This window comes from Stegodyphus dumicola, chromosome 7, assembly GCF_044657685.1.
Source record: "Stegodyphus dumicola isolate Sdum_Otavi_A_Nest chromosome 7, ASM4465768v1".
NCBI lineage: Eukaryota > Metazoa > Arthropoda > Arachnida > Araneae > Eresidae > Stegodyphus > Stegodyphus dumicola.
In genome coordinates, this window is record NC_140774.1 from 164,039,169 (window position 1) to 164,054,740 (window position 15,572).

The 15,572-nt window shown below is 30.3% G+C and overlaps 1 protein-coding gene across 5 annotated transcripts in view; it reads left to right on the plus strand.

The window, feature by feature from the left end:
• The window catches only part of drosha (ribonuclease 3 drosha), a 144,633-nt gene extending 129,358 nt beyond the window's left edge, over nt 1-15,275 (plus strand). For 3 of the 5 annotated variants that reach the window (XM_085821014.1, XM_085821015.1, XM_085821016.1), the window contains 5 exons: nt 3,563-3,645; nt 8,405-8,511; nt 13,675-13,767; nt 13,925-13,977; nt 15,069-15,275. In XM_085821014.1, the coding sequence (XP_085677140.1) occupies nt 3,563-3,645; nt 8,405-8,511; nt 13,675-13,767; nt 13,925-13,977; nt 15,069-15,166 (434 nt within the window). In that variant the 3' untranslated portion in view covers nt 15,167-15,275. The remainder of the gene's footprint in view (nt 1-3,562; nt 3,646-8,404; nt 8,512-13,674; nt 13,768-13,924; nt 13,978-15,068) is intronic. The other 2 variants (XM_085821018.1, XM_085821017.1) reach the window with 2 other exon arrangements.
• Nucleotides 15,276-15,572: the final 297 nt, after the last annotated feature.

Consider the following 15,572-nt stretch of genomic DNA (forward strand, 5'->3'; position numbering starts at 1 on the left):
TGGGAAGATTCTAATCTCAATCTTCAATGGAGAAAACAACAACTATTATAATTATATTTGTGTTTTCAAGTGTTAAGGTGCTTTTTAAGAACATACCTCACACAAATTAAATTTACCTAAAATCTAACCTAACTATTTAGCATTGCGTTGTGATTTATAAGGACCGGATTAGCCTCGTGTTGAACTGGTGATGATCATGAGTAATAATTAAATAAAACATACATTTGTTATCCAATTTATATATCTTAAATTTTATTAAGTTTCTTTAAGTGGAAAAGTAAACAAAATTATTAAACAAAGTATACCAAGAATAATTAAGAATAAATGTCCTCTGGGATTTATTGAATAATTAAGTGAATTTTCTACACAATACAAGTAATACCATAATTAATTTACCTCTTAGCGTAGCCAAAGTACATTACGCGGATAGACTGGAATTTTCTTGAAACACACCTGGAAAACCTGGAAAAGTCAGGGAATTTCATTCTCCTGTTTGAGTGGCAACCCTGTTGTTTACATTTGAAACAGCAAAATAGTAGATTTGTTGCCAATTTAGAGAGACTAAGCTTCACAACAAATATAATGCCTTCATTTATTATTGCGAATTAAATCATGCTTAATCCTTTCTTTAATTTTTTCGAGGAAATAAGTGTTTAAGATTTACTTCATAATTTTTAATATAGATTTTTTGAGTTTTTCTGCATTTTTGCCTTGTCACGAAGTGAGAACTGAATTAATTGAATGAGAAATGCTGAATCGTCTGTGAAAAACTGTTCCTTTTTTGTTTTGTTTGCTTAATTCTGAAAAGAACATGTGGCAATGATTAGATAAGTCTTCAAATGATATAAATTTTGTGCATATTGAGTTACAGTATGAACGAAATAAGTTAAGTCAACCTAGTGGCTGAGTATCGCTGTGGTAAACAAATGTAGTGAATTTTAAAGAGTGCATTTATTCTCTTGTGGTTTATGCGCTATCAATGAAGTAGATTTAATTCAATTCCAATAAGTTTAAATGAAATGCAAGAAAAAATGCATATAATTTAATATTCTGTACAAGGAAGTCATGTGGTGTACACATCGGATTTTTTTTTCACATAACAGTGGAAGAGAGAAAATTTAGATTCAGAAATTAATGTAACAGTTGACCCCTTTCATAAGTAATTTGATTCAACTTAATTTTTTTCTTTTTTTTTCTTTTTTTTTTTCTTTTTTCTTTTTCCAGTTTATTTTTATTACAGTTATCTAATAAAATTTTTGAATTTTCACTTATGTCAGAAAGATTGTTTTGGTCAAAAATACAATTTTGGAGTTGTAGTATCTGCAAAGCAAGTGTGTTTGGTACTTGCCTTAAGTGACTTTAGCTTGCCCCAAACAGGCTAAAGAAAGTGTGATTTCAAAATTAAAAGCCTAAACAGCAACCTTATTGTGGCATAGATCTTGAATGCTGTAGAACACAAAATTTTCCATTTAATTTAATTTATAAAGAAATGTGGAGAAGTAACAATAAATGAAGTTGATATAACCGAAGTTTTCCATTGTGGCGTCAGTTCCCCAATCAGCAATAAACTAGCGAATGGCGAAATCTGGAATATGGTTTTAAATCCAGAAAATATCCTGCTGATAGTGATAAAAGTGGCAAAGAAAGTTTTGAGAATGAAAAGATTTTAGTTGACAGTTTAGTAGGAATTTTCGAAACTGCAGTTGCCGAACTTGAACAATGGAACTTTCTAATCATACAAGAACATTATGTCTATCTATAAAATTAAAGAGAAAACTTAAAAAGACTTCCATTGAAAATAATGTTGAGCTTTTTTTGGTAAATTTTGATTCCTTTAAAGTCATAAATACTTTTTTTTTTTTTTTTTTTTGTGATTTAAGTCATATTTTAGTTTGTTAATTTCTACATGTCATTTTAATAAATTTAAAAGGATTATCTAAAGTCTGTAAATTTCCAAAATCTGTAATAGCCAAAGTTCTTAAAAGTCCGGATCTGGGACTTGCATATACGTCTGTCTCTTGCATTGTAGGAAAACAGGCACCTAGAGCCATTAAGTTTTGGACACATACAGTGCTCCATCTAAAGATGTGCGCTTCGAAGACTGATTTTTGAATTTCTAATTTGTTTTTTGTTTAATTTATATTTTGTGAAAACTTAATGAAATTTTCATTAAGAAACTCAGTTAAAAGAAATATGTTGCACTGGGCATGAGATAAGATTCACTGTCTTTCAAATTGAATCAACAAACTCAGTAATCTATAATAATAAAAGCAAGTGTAATGTGTCTGTCTGTCTGTCTGACCGAGCTCTCCAGCCAAATCTATCGCACGCAGGGACCTGGAATTTTTTATACGGAAGCACAAAGGGGCTGGCCACCAGACCTCGAAGCCCGATTTTCGATTTTTGAATTAGAAAAATTTTAAAAAAATTATTTATAATTAATTAATCACGGTTTTTTTGACTCACTGATATTATTATTTGTTTTCAAATAACGTTCGATTGTAACAATTGATTTCTTTATTCTAGCGTTAGTTTGCTGTTTTGACGATACATTAAATCGATTAATTACAATTCATTTCTTTTTTGTAGCTTGTGGGGGGGGAGAGAGAGACAGTCTACATGTCCTACACTACTATTCCTGCGCTATTCACTTATCTGCATTTTCTAAATGCACGGGCAACGCCGGGCGGGTACACCTAGTTTAAAATAAATACATTGCCACTCTCTTGGGGGGGGGGGAAAAATTATCTTCCATATTCCATTTAGCAAAACATAAGATGTTTAATTTTTTTCAAATTTAATCTATCTGTTATTCATCAGCAAACTAAGCTATTTAAGAGCAATAAACAAGCTCTTTTCACTATTAATTATTTGCTACTTTCATGAAGTGTAACTTAAAATCAATATATATTTTCTTCATTTTTATAATAACTATGTTAGATGGTTGGCTGTACAAATGACTAGTTAAAAATAAAAATAAAATTCATTTCAGAAACAAAATTTTATATTGTTATATAAAATATGTATTTCAAGTAAGGAAGATATTTAAAAAAAAATTTGAAAAGGCATACATTTTTCCACTGCAGTGTAAATTGTTCTTTAAGCTTTTAATAACTTCATGTATCTTTGATGTCACATATCCCTACATCAGTAACATTCATGACTATTTGAATTAACCATCCAAACTTTAAGCAGTATCTGATAGCTGTTATGCCTGCTATAATGATTTACAGTTTCTATTTCTCAAACCAGAATATTTTTATTCAAGATTCATTTCAGCGTAATAAATGATGGTTATTTTTTGGCATCAGAAGTGATTTTAGTGGAGTCTTCTAAAAAATTTTGACAGTTGTGTTATAATACATTTCACTATCACTGCATTTATCATCCATTTGCTCTGGCAGTTGTTAAATGATTTCATTATTTTCTATAAAAGTGTTCTGTTTCTGTAGTTTGTTAAACTGGTGTAGATATTAAATTTATTGAATGGGATAAATGAAGACGCATAATTGACTTAATTATAGATGTATATTTATCAATAAAATTTCCCCTTCCCTCACAGCATTTCTTGGAGCTTTATATGTTGACAAAGACCTGGGATATTGCAGAAAATTTTGTGAAGTTTGTTTCTTTCCTAGATTACAGGTATTTATTAAAAATTTTTAGCTTCTTTGTTTATGTCAGTGTTGTGAATGTTGCATCATATTCGGCAAAGTGTTGTAATACTGATAATATTGCATCAAATGCTAATATAAGAGTACCTTGCATAATGAACTAAATCTATTCTGTATTGGCATTTGTCATCCAGAATACTGTTTCCCATGATTTACTGTAAGAATAATTTTACTACTCTGTTTATCTATTTCTGATCCTCATCCAAAACTGCAAAAGCATTGTAAAAAATGCAGTACTTTTTAGATGTAAAAAAGTATTTATGTTTGTTATTTTACTTATATAATCTCTCAGTTTAGTATCAGGTTTCCATTAGAACTGAAAATTTAGCTCCCTATGTTCTTCTGCCATGTACACAAGCCCATTTCTCTTAGAGAAGTCTTCATGAAGACATTTTTTCTATGAAGCCAATAGCTCTAATCAATCCAATTCTTGCTATTCTTCCAACTCTCCTTTTCAATTATTGGGAGAGATCAATGTTTCAAGAAATTATCTAAAGTGTTGGCTTTTTCCTCATCTTCTACATGGTCATTACAAGAAAGCATCGTCATTGAACAGATCTGCCTCTTTTGTCACCTCTGCATGATTAAAATATCGCTGCTTGACTGTGGCTTTAAACCTCTTCCCATTCTTTAAAAATAAAACTGATGGTTGCAGTAGTCTTGGACATTTTATGTGTTCCATTTTCTCCATCAGAAATTTCTATCTGGGCTTTGTTTTGTTTTTGTTTAAGGAGAGTTTGCAGTTCTTTAGTGGTAACATTATATTAAGAAACATGCATATTCTGTGTACTGTCTTTTTATATATATAGATGCATTTTTCATATTTAGAAAAAAAAATTCTCAAGATCTTCATTTTGTCAAGAAAAATGTCCAAACATGGCTCATTTTCTCTATATGACTTGAACTGGTACGTATGTACTATCCTATCGTATATATTGTTACGTAGTACTTTATAGTATGAAACTGTTGCCAAGCAGTATGATTTAGTGCCAATCATTTGGATAAGCAGGATAACACAACACATTCATGATATCTGTGCTTTTGTTTGATGTAACCCCGATTGATTCTTGATAAGTTGCCTTTTGTTAATAACACACAGGAAGTTTCTACTCATAACATTCCAAATTTTTTGGTAAAATCAAATGCCCTAACAAAATAAGAAAAATGAATGAAAGCCTTGTACAAAGCGTAAAAGTGAAGCAGGTGGAATACTTCCACAGAAACTGCTGTTTTGTGGATTGTGCAGAGAAACTGATAATTGTTTTATTGTAAGAGTTGCAGATAGAAGTGCAGCTGTGCATGAATTGTTGGTGCAGATTTGGCAGGATCTTTGCCAGTTTTCACAGGCAGTACGTAAGTATCCTTGATTTTAACAATAAGCAGATTTTTGAAATCCCGTTGAAAATTTTGCTTCATTAAAAGCCGGAACTTTGAGGCTGAAGTGGGCCAATTTTGTTAAGAAAAGAGATAGATAACTGTTAGACAGTGTAATCTAATTTAAAAACAGTGTTAAATTTTTGACAAGGTAAAACAAGTGTTAAATTTTTGACAAGAATAGAATATCCAAACTATACTGCCATAATATTTTAGGAATATTTGGCAAATGATTAAAATAATTTTTAGATTGACTATTCCCTTTTTAGGTAGCTTTTTTTTATGAAATTGTATGGAATTGTGTTATCTTTATGTATTTTAATTAATAAACTAAGCACTTTTGTAAAATCATTGCTGTTATTACAAACATTTTTTATTCATTTTGCTTGATTAATTATAGTATTAGCAATAATTTTTCTGGAGATACTAAATTTCCAATTAATTAGTTTAATTGCATTGAAATTAAAGTCTTCTTTTAACAAATAAAGTAATATTGTTGAGATTATAAAGTTTGTAGGTCAAGATAATCTACTTTGGTGTCATCTTTGTTAGTTTGATTAAGGTTAAGTCGCATCTTGTGTTTTAAAGGAAAATATAGACCCCCAAAAGATCTTTTGCAAAGTCTTTAAATATCTCTGTAGAAACTGTGAACAAAATTCTAAAATCTGTTTTAAAACTAATCAAACAAAAAAAAATTTAATGTTCATCGCCTAAAGCAATATTGAAGAAGCTGAGACATGTTTATCAGATCATTTTATCATGTGCAGATTGCTGTATGAAAATTATTTGGCAGGTGAAAAATAGAAATATATAGTTACAATTGAGGAGGCTTTGATATACTTATCTGATTGCAAAAGAAAAAGATCAGTTTACTACTTAAAAAAGGGCAAAAAAAGACTTAATATGTTGGTTCAGAGAAAACAAGGAAAGTTTTTCTAAAGGTTTTATGGTTATTACTGGGTTCTCTTTTAACGGAAAACTTAAAATAAGAAAACTAGAAAAAAAAAAGAAAAAAAAAAAAAAAATCAAAATTAATTCAGGTTTCTATCAGAAATATGTTTTAACACCTATTTTTAAAGAAGAAATTCCATCTCTTTACCCAAACAATCTTCACTGTGTTAAGTTCCATCAGGATAAACCATTTTGAAAAAAAGATAAATAAAACCAGAATTGAATCTATGTATGTGAGCATAGCTGTGGAAACAAATGTTAGTATGTTATGCAGTTAGTCAAACAATTATTTTTTATATTTAAGATAATCCTGGTGCACTTTATGAACATCAGATAAATAATCAAGTCATTAATTAATAATGCAATTATTAAGTTATTATAATTTTATCCTTTGCTCCATAAATTTAAAAATATATGATGTTTGCTGCATATAAAAGATCTTATCCAAAATGACATTTCAGAATTTAAGCTCCTAAAAATTCAATAACATACTTGCAACCTTATTTATCTACAAGCAAAAAGGTGAAAGAATTCACCAGTGTATGACAGAATAACTCTATCGTTAATTTTTTAATTTTCTTCATTAGCTAGCCTGATGATTGGTGGTTAGTAGTGCTAGTTGTCATCACATTAGCCCCAAGCTCAAAACCCAAAGAAGACATGCATGTTGTTAGCCTATAATGTCTTTGTGGCATGAGAGCATTTAATCCCTTATTTGCCACACAGTTTTACAAAATTTGTTCAAAAATCTTCGATTTTTTTAATAGATGTTTATAAATCGCCAGCTTAGCAATATCTTGCCAATTTAGCGAGGTAACCATTTACTCAATGTAAAATAGACTTGCCCCTGTATTCTTACTTTTCCTGCACAGCTCTGGTTCTTTAGATTTTATGTTACATCATACACACACACACACACACACACAAACACACACACACAAAAAAAAAGGAAAAAAAAGTATAATTTTACTTAAATTATCTACTATGTACAAAATGCGTAATAGTTTAGTATTTTTCAATTATTTCATCAATTAAATCTGACCTAAACTTTAAGTGTGATATTTTTTTCCTATCTTCTCATTATAAACTTGAAAAGCATGGAAAATAGCTTGCTCTAAAAAGTGAAAGAATATGTTTAACAATAGTTTTCCCTCAGTTTCTTGCTCCTTGGTAACTAGAAAGGTACTGCTGATCTGCACAGTAGCATAGCTGGAGGGAGCAAGGAGGGACAACAGTCCCTGAGTGTGGCAACCAGAGGCTGCCGAACTGATGTTATGATATTTTAGATAGAAATGTCCATCATGAAATTTTGCATTCTTGGCAAAAAGGAAGAGGTGCAAAACCATCAGTTGTCCCCGGGCGTTGAAAACCCTAGCTATAGCTCTGGATCTACAAGATCCATGCTCCTATTGTTTTGTTTTAGTGAATTATGACCTTTGGTTTTATTCCAACAGTTTTAGTGTCATAAAATGATGATAGCATTGTTGTTTCCATTTTTGTCCTTCCATTTCAGAGCAAAGATTTTTCCACGTCTAAAACGTCACCAGATTTTAGCTTTATTTTTCAATGCTGAAGGTAATTCCCCCCCCCCTGCCCACCAACAATCTGGTCATAGAGAGATAAAGTATTGTAGAGTTTTGGGTTAAAATGATTTTCTGGATCATGAGAATCATTGTTCTACAGTATCGGTTATATAAGTTTCCATTCTCTTCTACACCTGAAATAAACATACCTTCTAAACCACTTCCTGATTCTTCAAAAATTAAATCCCTTTGTTCATTTCAGCAACTATTTTTACAAATATTAAATGTGAAAACATGATAAGCATTGAAATTGAATCTTTTCAAAAAATTATTCTTACAGGAAAAATATTCTAAATCTACATACTACTGCTGTATAATCAAATTGCAAGTACTGTGTTGCCATCTGCGAAACAACTGTGTAAATAAAATTGATATGGACACAATAGAAATTGGAATTCCCATGGCTTTTTATTTCACAAGCATAGGCCGTATGTGATTACAGGTGTGACAAAATTTATTCGAATTGGCTACCTGTATGAGAGACGGGTATGATGACTAAGGGGTTAAAATACCAGCAAACCAGAAGTTCTCTTAAAAGCCAGATTTAAAGATGAGCGGGCCAGTGTAAAATTTAAATTTTGGCAAAAAAGTAACCATAGCTCTTGAATTAGAGGGATCTGTGTCTGATCATCGTTGAAGGCAATAGAGTTTTATTCAGAATCTACCTGATCTGGATTTTTATTTTATGAATGAATATGGATTATTTTTATCATTCCTCTTTTTTCAATTCCTTTCGAATCACACACAGACCTTTTCCAAAAAAATATTCAGTTAAATATTGTTGTATATTTTCAAGTTAATGTTTAATTATACGTTTTGCAGGACTTTATCATGAACCAAGACTGGAATGATCCAAAATCCAAATTGCAGCAGTGCTGCTTAACCTTGCGTTCCATGGATGGTGGAGAACCAGACATACCTACTTACAAGTAAGTGTTACTGTTGTTAAGTAGTTAATTTACAAATTTCTAAAAATATTACATCGAGAACTGCTAAGATATAAAGGAAAAAGCAGCACATTAGAATTTTAAACAACTGGACTAAGGACCACAGGATAATTGGGTTATCTTTTTTCTGTAAGCTACATAGCACATTTTATTTTTTTATTTATAATGCAGGTCATTGCAAAAGATGCACCTAGTTTTAAGGTTTCATTAGAAAAAGTATTTGAGGCTATATATAACTTTTTATTGAAAAATAAACATGAATTATTTCTTTTTCTTTTCATATATAGTTAATAAATTTCAAGATGAGTTCCATTCATTAATAATAAGTAAGTATCAAAGTAGTATTCCCTTCATGTATGTTAGATCATATCTGGTGTATTGCAGAAATGGCTGTGATGATTCTTTCTCAAAGGTAGATTAGGTCACAGATTTTTCCCTGAATGTACATTTTTATCAAATATCTCCCAGTAGCCAACCTATTGGCCTTATTAATTATTGCTAAATCTTCATTTTTCTGCAGCTTTGAAGATGTCTGCAAAGCCTCAAGAGTGAAAATAGCGATGTATATCTTCTTTAAATATAAATTTAATTTTTCGGTTGCTTAAGGTATTCCATCAAAACATTTAATATTCAGAACTAAATTGTTATACATACCTGTGTATAAAAAGCAAAATTTGATCTGATTTAATCCATCAGATTATTTGCTAAATATTTTAAAGATGGCTATGAGTCTTTTTTACTTGTGATCATCACCTTAGTTATGGTGGTACTATTCTGTTATTGGGACTGGATTCAGCAATGTATGAATGTATGCGTATGTGTATGTATGTGTGTATACGTGTATATGTATATACATGCATACATGAACACATACATTTATGGATATGGTCCTGATAACAGAACAGTACCGTTATTTTTAAGATTGGAAAAATATACTGGTAATAAATAATAATGGTAAAAAGTAATGGTGGACAATTGCTAAGGATGGATCACAAACGGAACTTAAGTTTGGTTGGATGCCAAGTGAAATAAAATAATGTCAGAATACTAGAACATAACAATAAAGATAATAATGTGCTCTGAAATCCATAAGGCTTTGAAAAGGGAAAAAATGGTCATTTTGTGCTAAATGTGTAAAAATAAAAAAAAAAATAAAAAAATTGCAATTACCGTCCACAGGCATTCCAGTGTAAGATGTCAAAACAGAATAGGGCCACCATAGAGGACGATTCCACACATCATGTCATGCTTTGCACTTTGCACAATATTATCCAGCAGCTGTTGGGGCAATTTATCCCATTCGTATGTTAGTGAACAGATGAGGGTGTCCATGTTTATTGGAGGATATTGTCAACCAGCAAGATTTCTTCCCAGAGCATGCCAAACAGTTTCAATGGGAAGACACTTCTGGACAACAACTGTTCGATGACATGTTACGTTGTCATCCATGAAAACAAATTTATCACCGACAGCACCACAGAACGTGAGGTAGCAGAACATCATTAATGCATAATTGGCTAGTCCCAGTTTCAAGCATATAGAGTGATGTACGGCCATTGATCATGATCCCAGTCCATACCATGGCATCACATGCAGGATATCAGCCTCTTTCCTGTATGTCTGCAAGACTATGTGCAGTACCACTCTCACGCCATATCAGTTGTACACAATCAGACCAGAGACTGAACCTACATTCATTTGAGTATAGTACACAAGCCCAGTCATCTTCCCTCCAAGTGCAGTGCTGACGACACCATTGCAAATGCACAAAACCATGAGGTCTAGACAATGGAATGCATACAGTAGGACTACAGGTGTATAGTCCTCCTGGATGCAAATGTTTAGCCACAGTTTTTCAAATTTGCTTGCCAGTAACTGATTTGCTACCGCAGTAGCTGTGCTGTGCTGGTTCCTTTTTGTCAATAGTACCATGTACCTATCTTTTGCAAGTATTGTACTGCTAACATGAACTCCATAGTGTTTACTATACATTCCATTTGTTTGAAATGATTTCCAAAGCCTTGAAATAACACTGTGGCTTACATTAAATTTTCTAGCAACATCTGTTGTCAACCTTGCCAATAATTCGGCCATGCGTAAAATCATCCCCATGATGTTGAGAAGACATACTGAAAATCGCAAGTTTGTCAGTTGATTCTTTCCCTTTAAATTTTGCTTTTGAACAACAACAGTCAGTACACATCAAATTCTGTACATCTCTTATCAACACTATTACATAAGAAACAACATCTGCAATCCAAAATTTGCATATGCACTACACGTCTTACTGTATCACACATTTATGCTAATTTCCACATTTTCCTGCCTTCCATTTTGTGGTTGCTATCAGTGCTACTGCCATCTGCCCTTAGCAATTATCCACTACTGCAGTATTACATACTTTTTTGATGTTTCAGAAAAACTTGTTGGAAATGAAAACCTGAGTATGCTTTTCTTACGTAGGTAGAGATTTCCGATGTGCTACCTACAGTTTGTTATTTGTTTGAAAATAATTTATGTTGTAATTGAACAATATCCTGCATTGCATATCCTCATATTAGGTAGGTATAAGTGACTATGGGACAAGTGCTGTCTTAATACATGAGTAAATTATTTCGAGAGAAGGAAGAGAATTTTTAACTATTAAGGAATCATATATAGTTTTATGTATTTGAAACTTATTATTAGATTATTTGTTAAATGTAAATCTATGATCAAGAATAATATAAAGATATTTGACTCATTTGGCATATCAGACAACTGAACTGTCCACTAGAATATGAATATTTAGTCCAACAGAATTTCTTTGAAGGGGTATAATAAACATTGACCAAATCAAAGTATGGAATTCATCTAAATACTATAGGCATCATTCTAAATACTTTTTTTAACTGCAGAAGTGTATTTCTTTCATTTAATAACTCTTTCGTCGAGTTTAAGAACTTATTTAATCTAGTTATTGAAAATAGGAAAAATTAAAGGTTGAATTTCAGTGGAACCCTTGCGTTGCAAATATGAAAAAGCAAAAACAGAATAGTAACATTTTTGATATTTTATAATCGTGCATTCACAATTAAAACAATAATTCATATTAAAAGGGAACCTAAATACTAACTAAGTATTCTTCATTCTGTAAAAAAATACATATTGATTTATTTACACTTTTAATTTAATCAATAGACAAATCTGCTTCTGTATTCAAGAGTAATGCATCCAGAAACTTGCTGCAGTTGCATAAAACTGAAGAATTATATCAAGCACTATGCAATGTTATATTCCTATAACATACATAAATGTAGTAAAATATATGTCATGATATTCCTATAACATACATAAATGTAGTAAAATGCAGCACATTTCTAACAAACGTATTGTACATTGCATTGTATATTTACAGTATACTTTTCTATAGCTTGTATGCAGTAAAAGATTGAAAATCTGCAAAGCGTGGGACTTAGCACAACCTTAGTTATGCATGGGTTTAAAAATAATAATAAAAAAAAGGGGGGGAAGACAACTTAAACAAAATAAATAAATTGAAAAAAGCATTCAAAGCAGTTAATTTCTTTTTCTCTAGAAAAATATAAATACATTTTATTTTTCTAGCTAAAAATTCTCTTCCTTCTCTCGAAATAATTTGCTCATGTATTAAGACAGCACTTGTCCCTTAGTCACTTATACCTACCTAATATGAGGATATGCAATGCAGGATATTGTTCAATTACAACATAAATTATTTTCAAACAAATAACAAACTGTAGGTAGCACATCAGAAATCTCTACCTACGTAAGAAAAGCATACTCAGGTTTTCATTTCCAACAAGTTTTTCTGAAACATCAAAAAAGTATGTAATACTGCAGTAGTGGATAATTGCTAAGGGCAGATGGCAGTAGCACTGATAGCAACCACAAAATGGAAGGCAGGAAAATGTGGAAATTAGCATAAATGTGTGAAACAGTAAGACGTGTGGTGCATATGCAAATTTCATATTAAAAAGTATAAAAAAAGTTTTTTACAAACTATTTATAATAATTTATTTTAAAATTATAAGGTATTTTAATCTGAATCCCTCGCTCCAAATTATATAGAACCATTTCATTCTGATCATTTATACATTTTTTTCTTTCTTTTTTTTCACCAGTATTTGCAAGAAAATTGTGACTTTATTTAGAACTTGGAATTCTGACAGTTTTAGTAATATAATAAACTTTCAGAATTCTCTAATAACAGGGCAGATCCCTATCCTATTATAAAATCCATCTTTATTCCTTTATGAATGGTCTTTCATGTTTGCCGCAGTTCATGATGTCTTTGGCTTGTATGTGCACAGTCTGATCAAAATTCCAATTACTGCAGTCTCCTTTTGATTATGCATACAATTACTCTCCAGTAACTACATTAGTATACTAATATAGAAATTTACTTCAATACTGAATAACAAAAGTTATTATTCATAATACCCAGATCTTGCCCAAAAATATCAAAGCCATCTGCATGTTGCTATTAATGTCTGAGAAGCTGATGAATCTCAGGTATGAAAAATAGGATTCTGATCCATCCGGAAACTATAGAATATGGTGTTTTTGTGTAGTACCATATACAGTTTAAAAAAATAATAAAAAAACCAGGCTTTCTTTCAACAGAATATAGTGTTTTTGTATAGTACCATATACAGTTTTAAAAGATAATAAAAACCAGGCTTTCTTTCAAAGTCCCTTGTAAACAATGAAACATCAGTCCAAATTATACTGCATGTTTATGCTCATGGTTAGGACTGTCATATAAAGATGTTAATGGATATTTTGGGGCAGCTGACCTTCATATGATATAACCCATTCTCACCTGGTAGGTATTTTGTAATCTCTAAATGACATATTTAATTAACCACTGCACTCTGTAAACAATTAAAAAAGCAGAAATAGTGTTATTTTCATCAATCATATTTTGGACACTTTCATTATTGAAAATTCTTGGTATATATTTTTGGAAATTTTCAGCATATGGGGATAATTGTGATTATTATTTTGAATTAAAAGTGTATGCTGAATTCACTAAATTAAATACTGAAATTATTTATTTCGAGTATTTCTAGAGTTTGAAATTAATTGTATTAAATTCTGTTTAAATGCATGATTTCTTTACAGGGTTATTGAATGTAAAGGACCAACAAACACTCGTGTTTATTCTGTAGCTGTATATTTTCAAGGTAACCGATTAGCAGTGGGATCGGGTCACAGGTAAATAAAATTGATCTATTTCGCTTGTTAATATTCATGCAACTGTTATTTAAACAAAAATAAATAAATAAATAAATGTATGAATATTTGTATTGTTATATATGATATTATGAATATTTGTATTGTTATATATAATGAATATTTGTTATTTCAACAGCATTCAACAAGCTGAAATGGATGCTGCATCTAACGCATTGAAAATATCAAAGGGTTTGAATACTTTATTATTATTATTTTGTTAATTTAAATTTTGGTTAATTCTAAGATTATGGTATACCATTTGCACATTTTTTTAAACTTAGTCAAAAGATGTTGCCAATTCAGATATCACAATACACTTTAAAATAATTCAGAACATGTCTTCACAACCACAGAATATTAATCATTAAAAGATTTTCAGTTATAAACTACCCATACATTAACTGAAAATTACACTACATCAATACCTCAATTTTATTATTATTATTATTATTATTTTTTTTTTTTTTTTTTTTTTTTTTTATAAACAACTTAAGTTTTCATCAGTACAAAAAAAAGGGGGGGGAGAAAAAAAAACTTTTTTATAGAAACAAATTTTCATGACTAAGATACTCTGCAGCTAACTTCAGAATAACAAGAAACATGGACTAAAATGAATATAATGTATTAGAATGATTTTATAGAATTCATTACGGTATGTGAATAATTTTACTTCAAATTATTAAATGGTGAGAAATTTTAAAAGCATTTAAAAAAGAAATAAGTGCAAAACCGCTTACATATTCAAGAATATGCCTCTTTTAATTAACTTTATGTCATATGAATTCATTTTTTAAAGCAAAAATTCAAATTAACTCTCAATTTATTATTTTCAGGAATTCCACAAAAAGATCTGTTTTTATAGATTTCCTGAAAAATAATAAAATGTTTCTTTGGACAACTGTAAAGTAAAGTGTTATTGCTTCAGCAATTGAAGAACTAACATTAAATATGATTTCAGAAAAAACTTCAAGTTAAAATTCAAAAAAATTAAAATTTGCATAAAATGTTTCTTTGGACAACTTTAAAATAGAGTATTATTGCTTCAGCAATTAAAGAACTAACATTAAATAAGATTTTACTCAATTCATCAAGTTAAAATTCAAAAAAATTAAAATGCAAATTAAAATTTATGCTACTTTTTTTTCCCGCCCTTCTGAAATGATAATTATTTGACAAGTTACCGATTTAATGACGGTATTTAAAAGCAAACCAAATTTTGTATTACATTTGGTATGTTATGTTACAAATCAATATGCTTTGCTTACTAATAAAATTTGTAGGTCTGTTTCCACAACTAAGGCACCAACGGCGAGCAATTGAGAGAAGCTTAAAGCAAGGTCCTCCTGCCAAACAAAGAAATTCTCCACCACCTCCTTAACATTTTACAAACGTGTATTATAATTTTACAATTGAAAATACTGTTTTGTGTATATATTCATTTTGTAAATAAATATCACCAAATATTAAGTCTACTTGCATTTATTAAATTATAAATGAAATTTCATATTTTCATATCAAAGAAGTAACCGCATAAGCTTTTGGCAGTAAAGTCATATGACCACTTTAACAAAGAAGCAATTGAAGCTTCTTTGTTAAAGTGCATAATTCTTTAATCTTGAAGTTTTTGTTTATAAAATGGAAAAATATATATTTCCACAACAGTTCAAAATTCAATAGCCATAGCTGAAAAATTCAGTTACTATATAACTGGAATATAACTTTGACAACATTTGAAATTTGCTTGTTACATATTGGGTTTACCAGTTTTACATTCAGAACTAAAT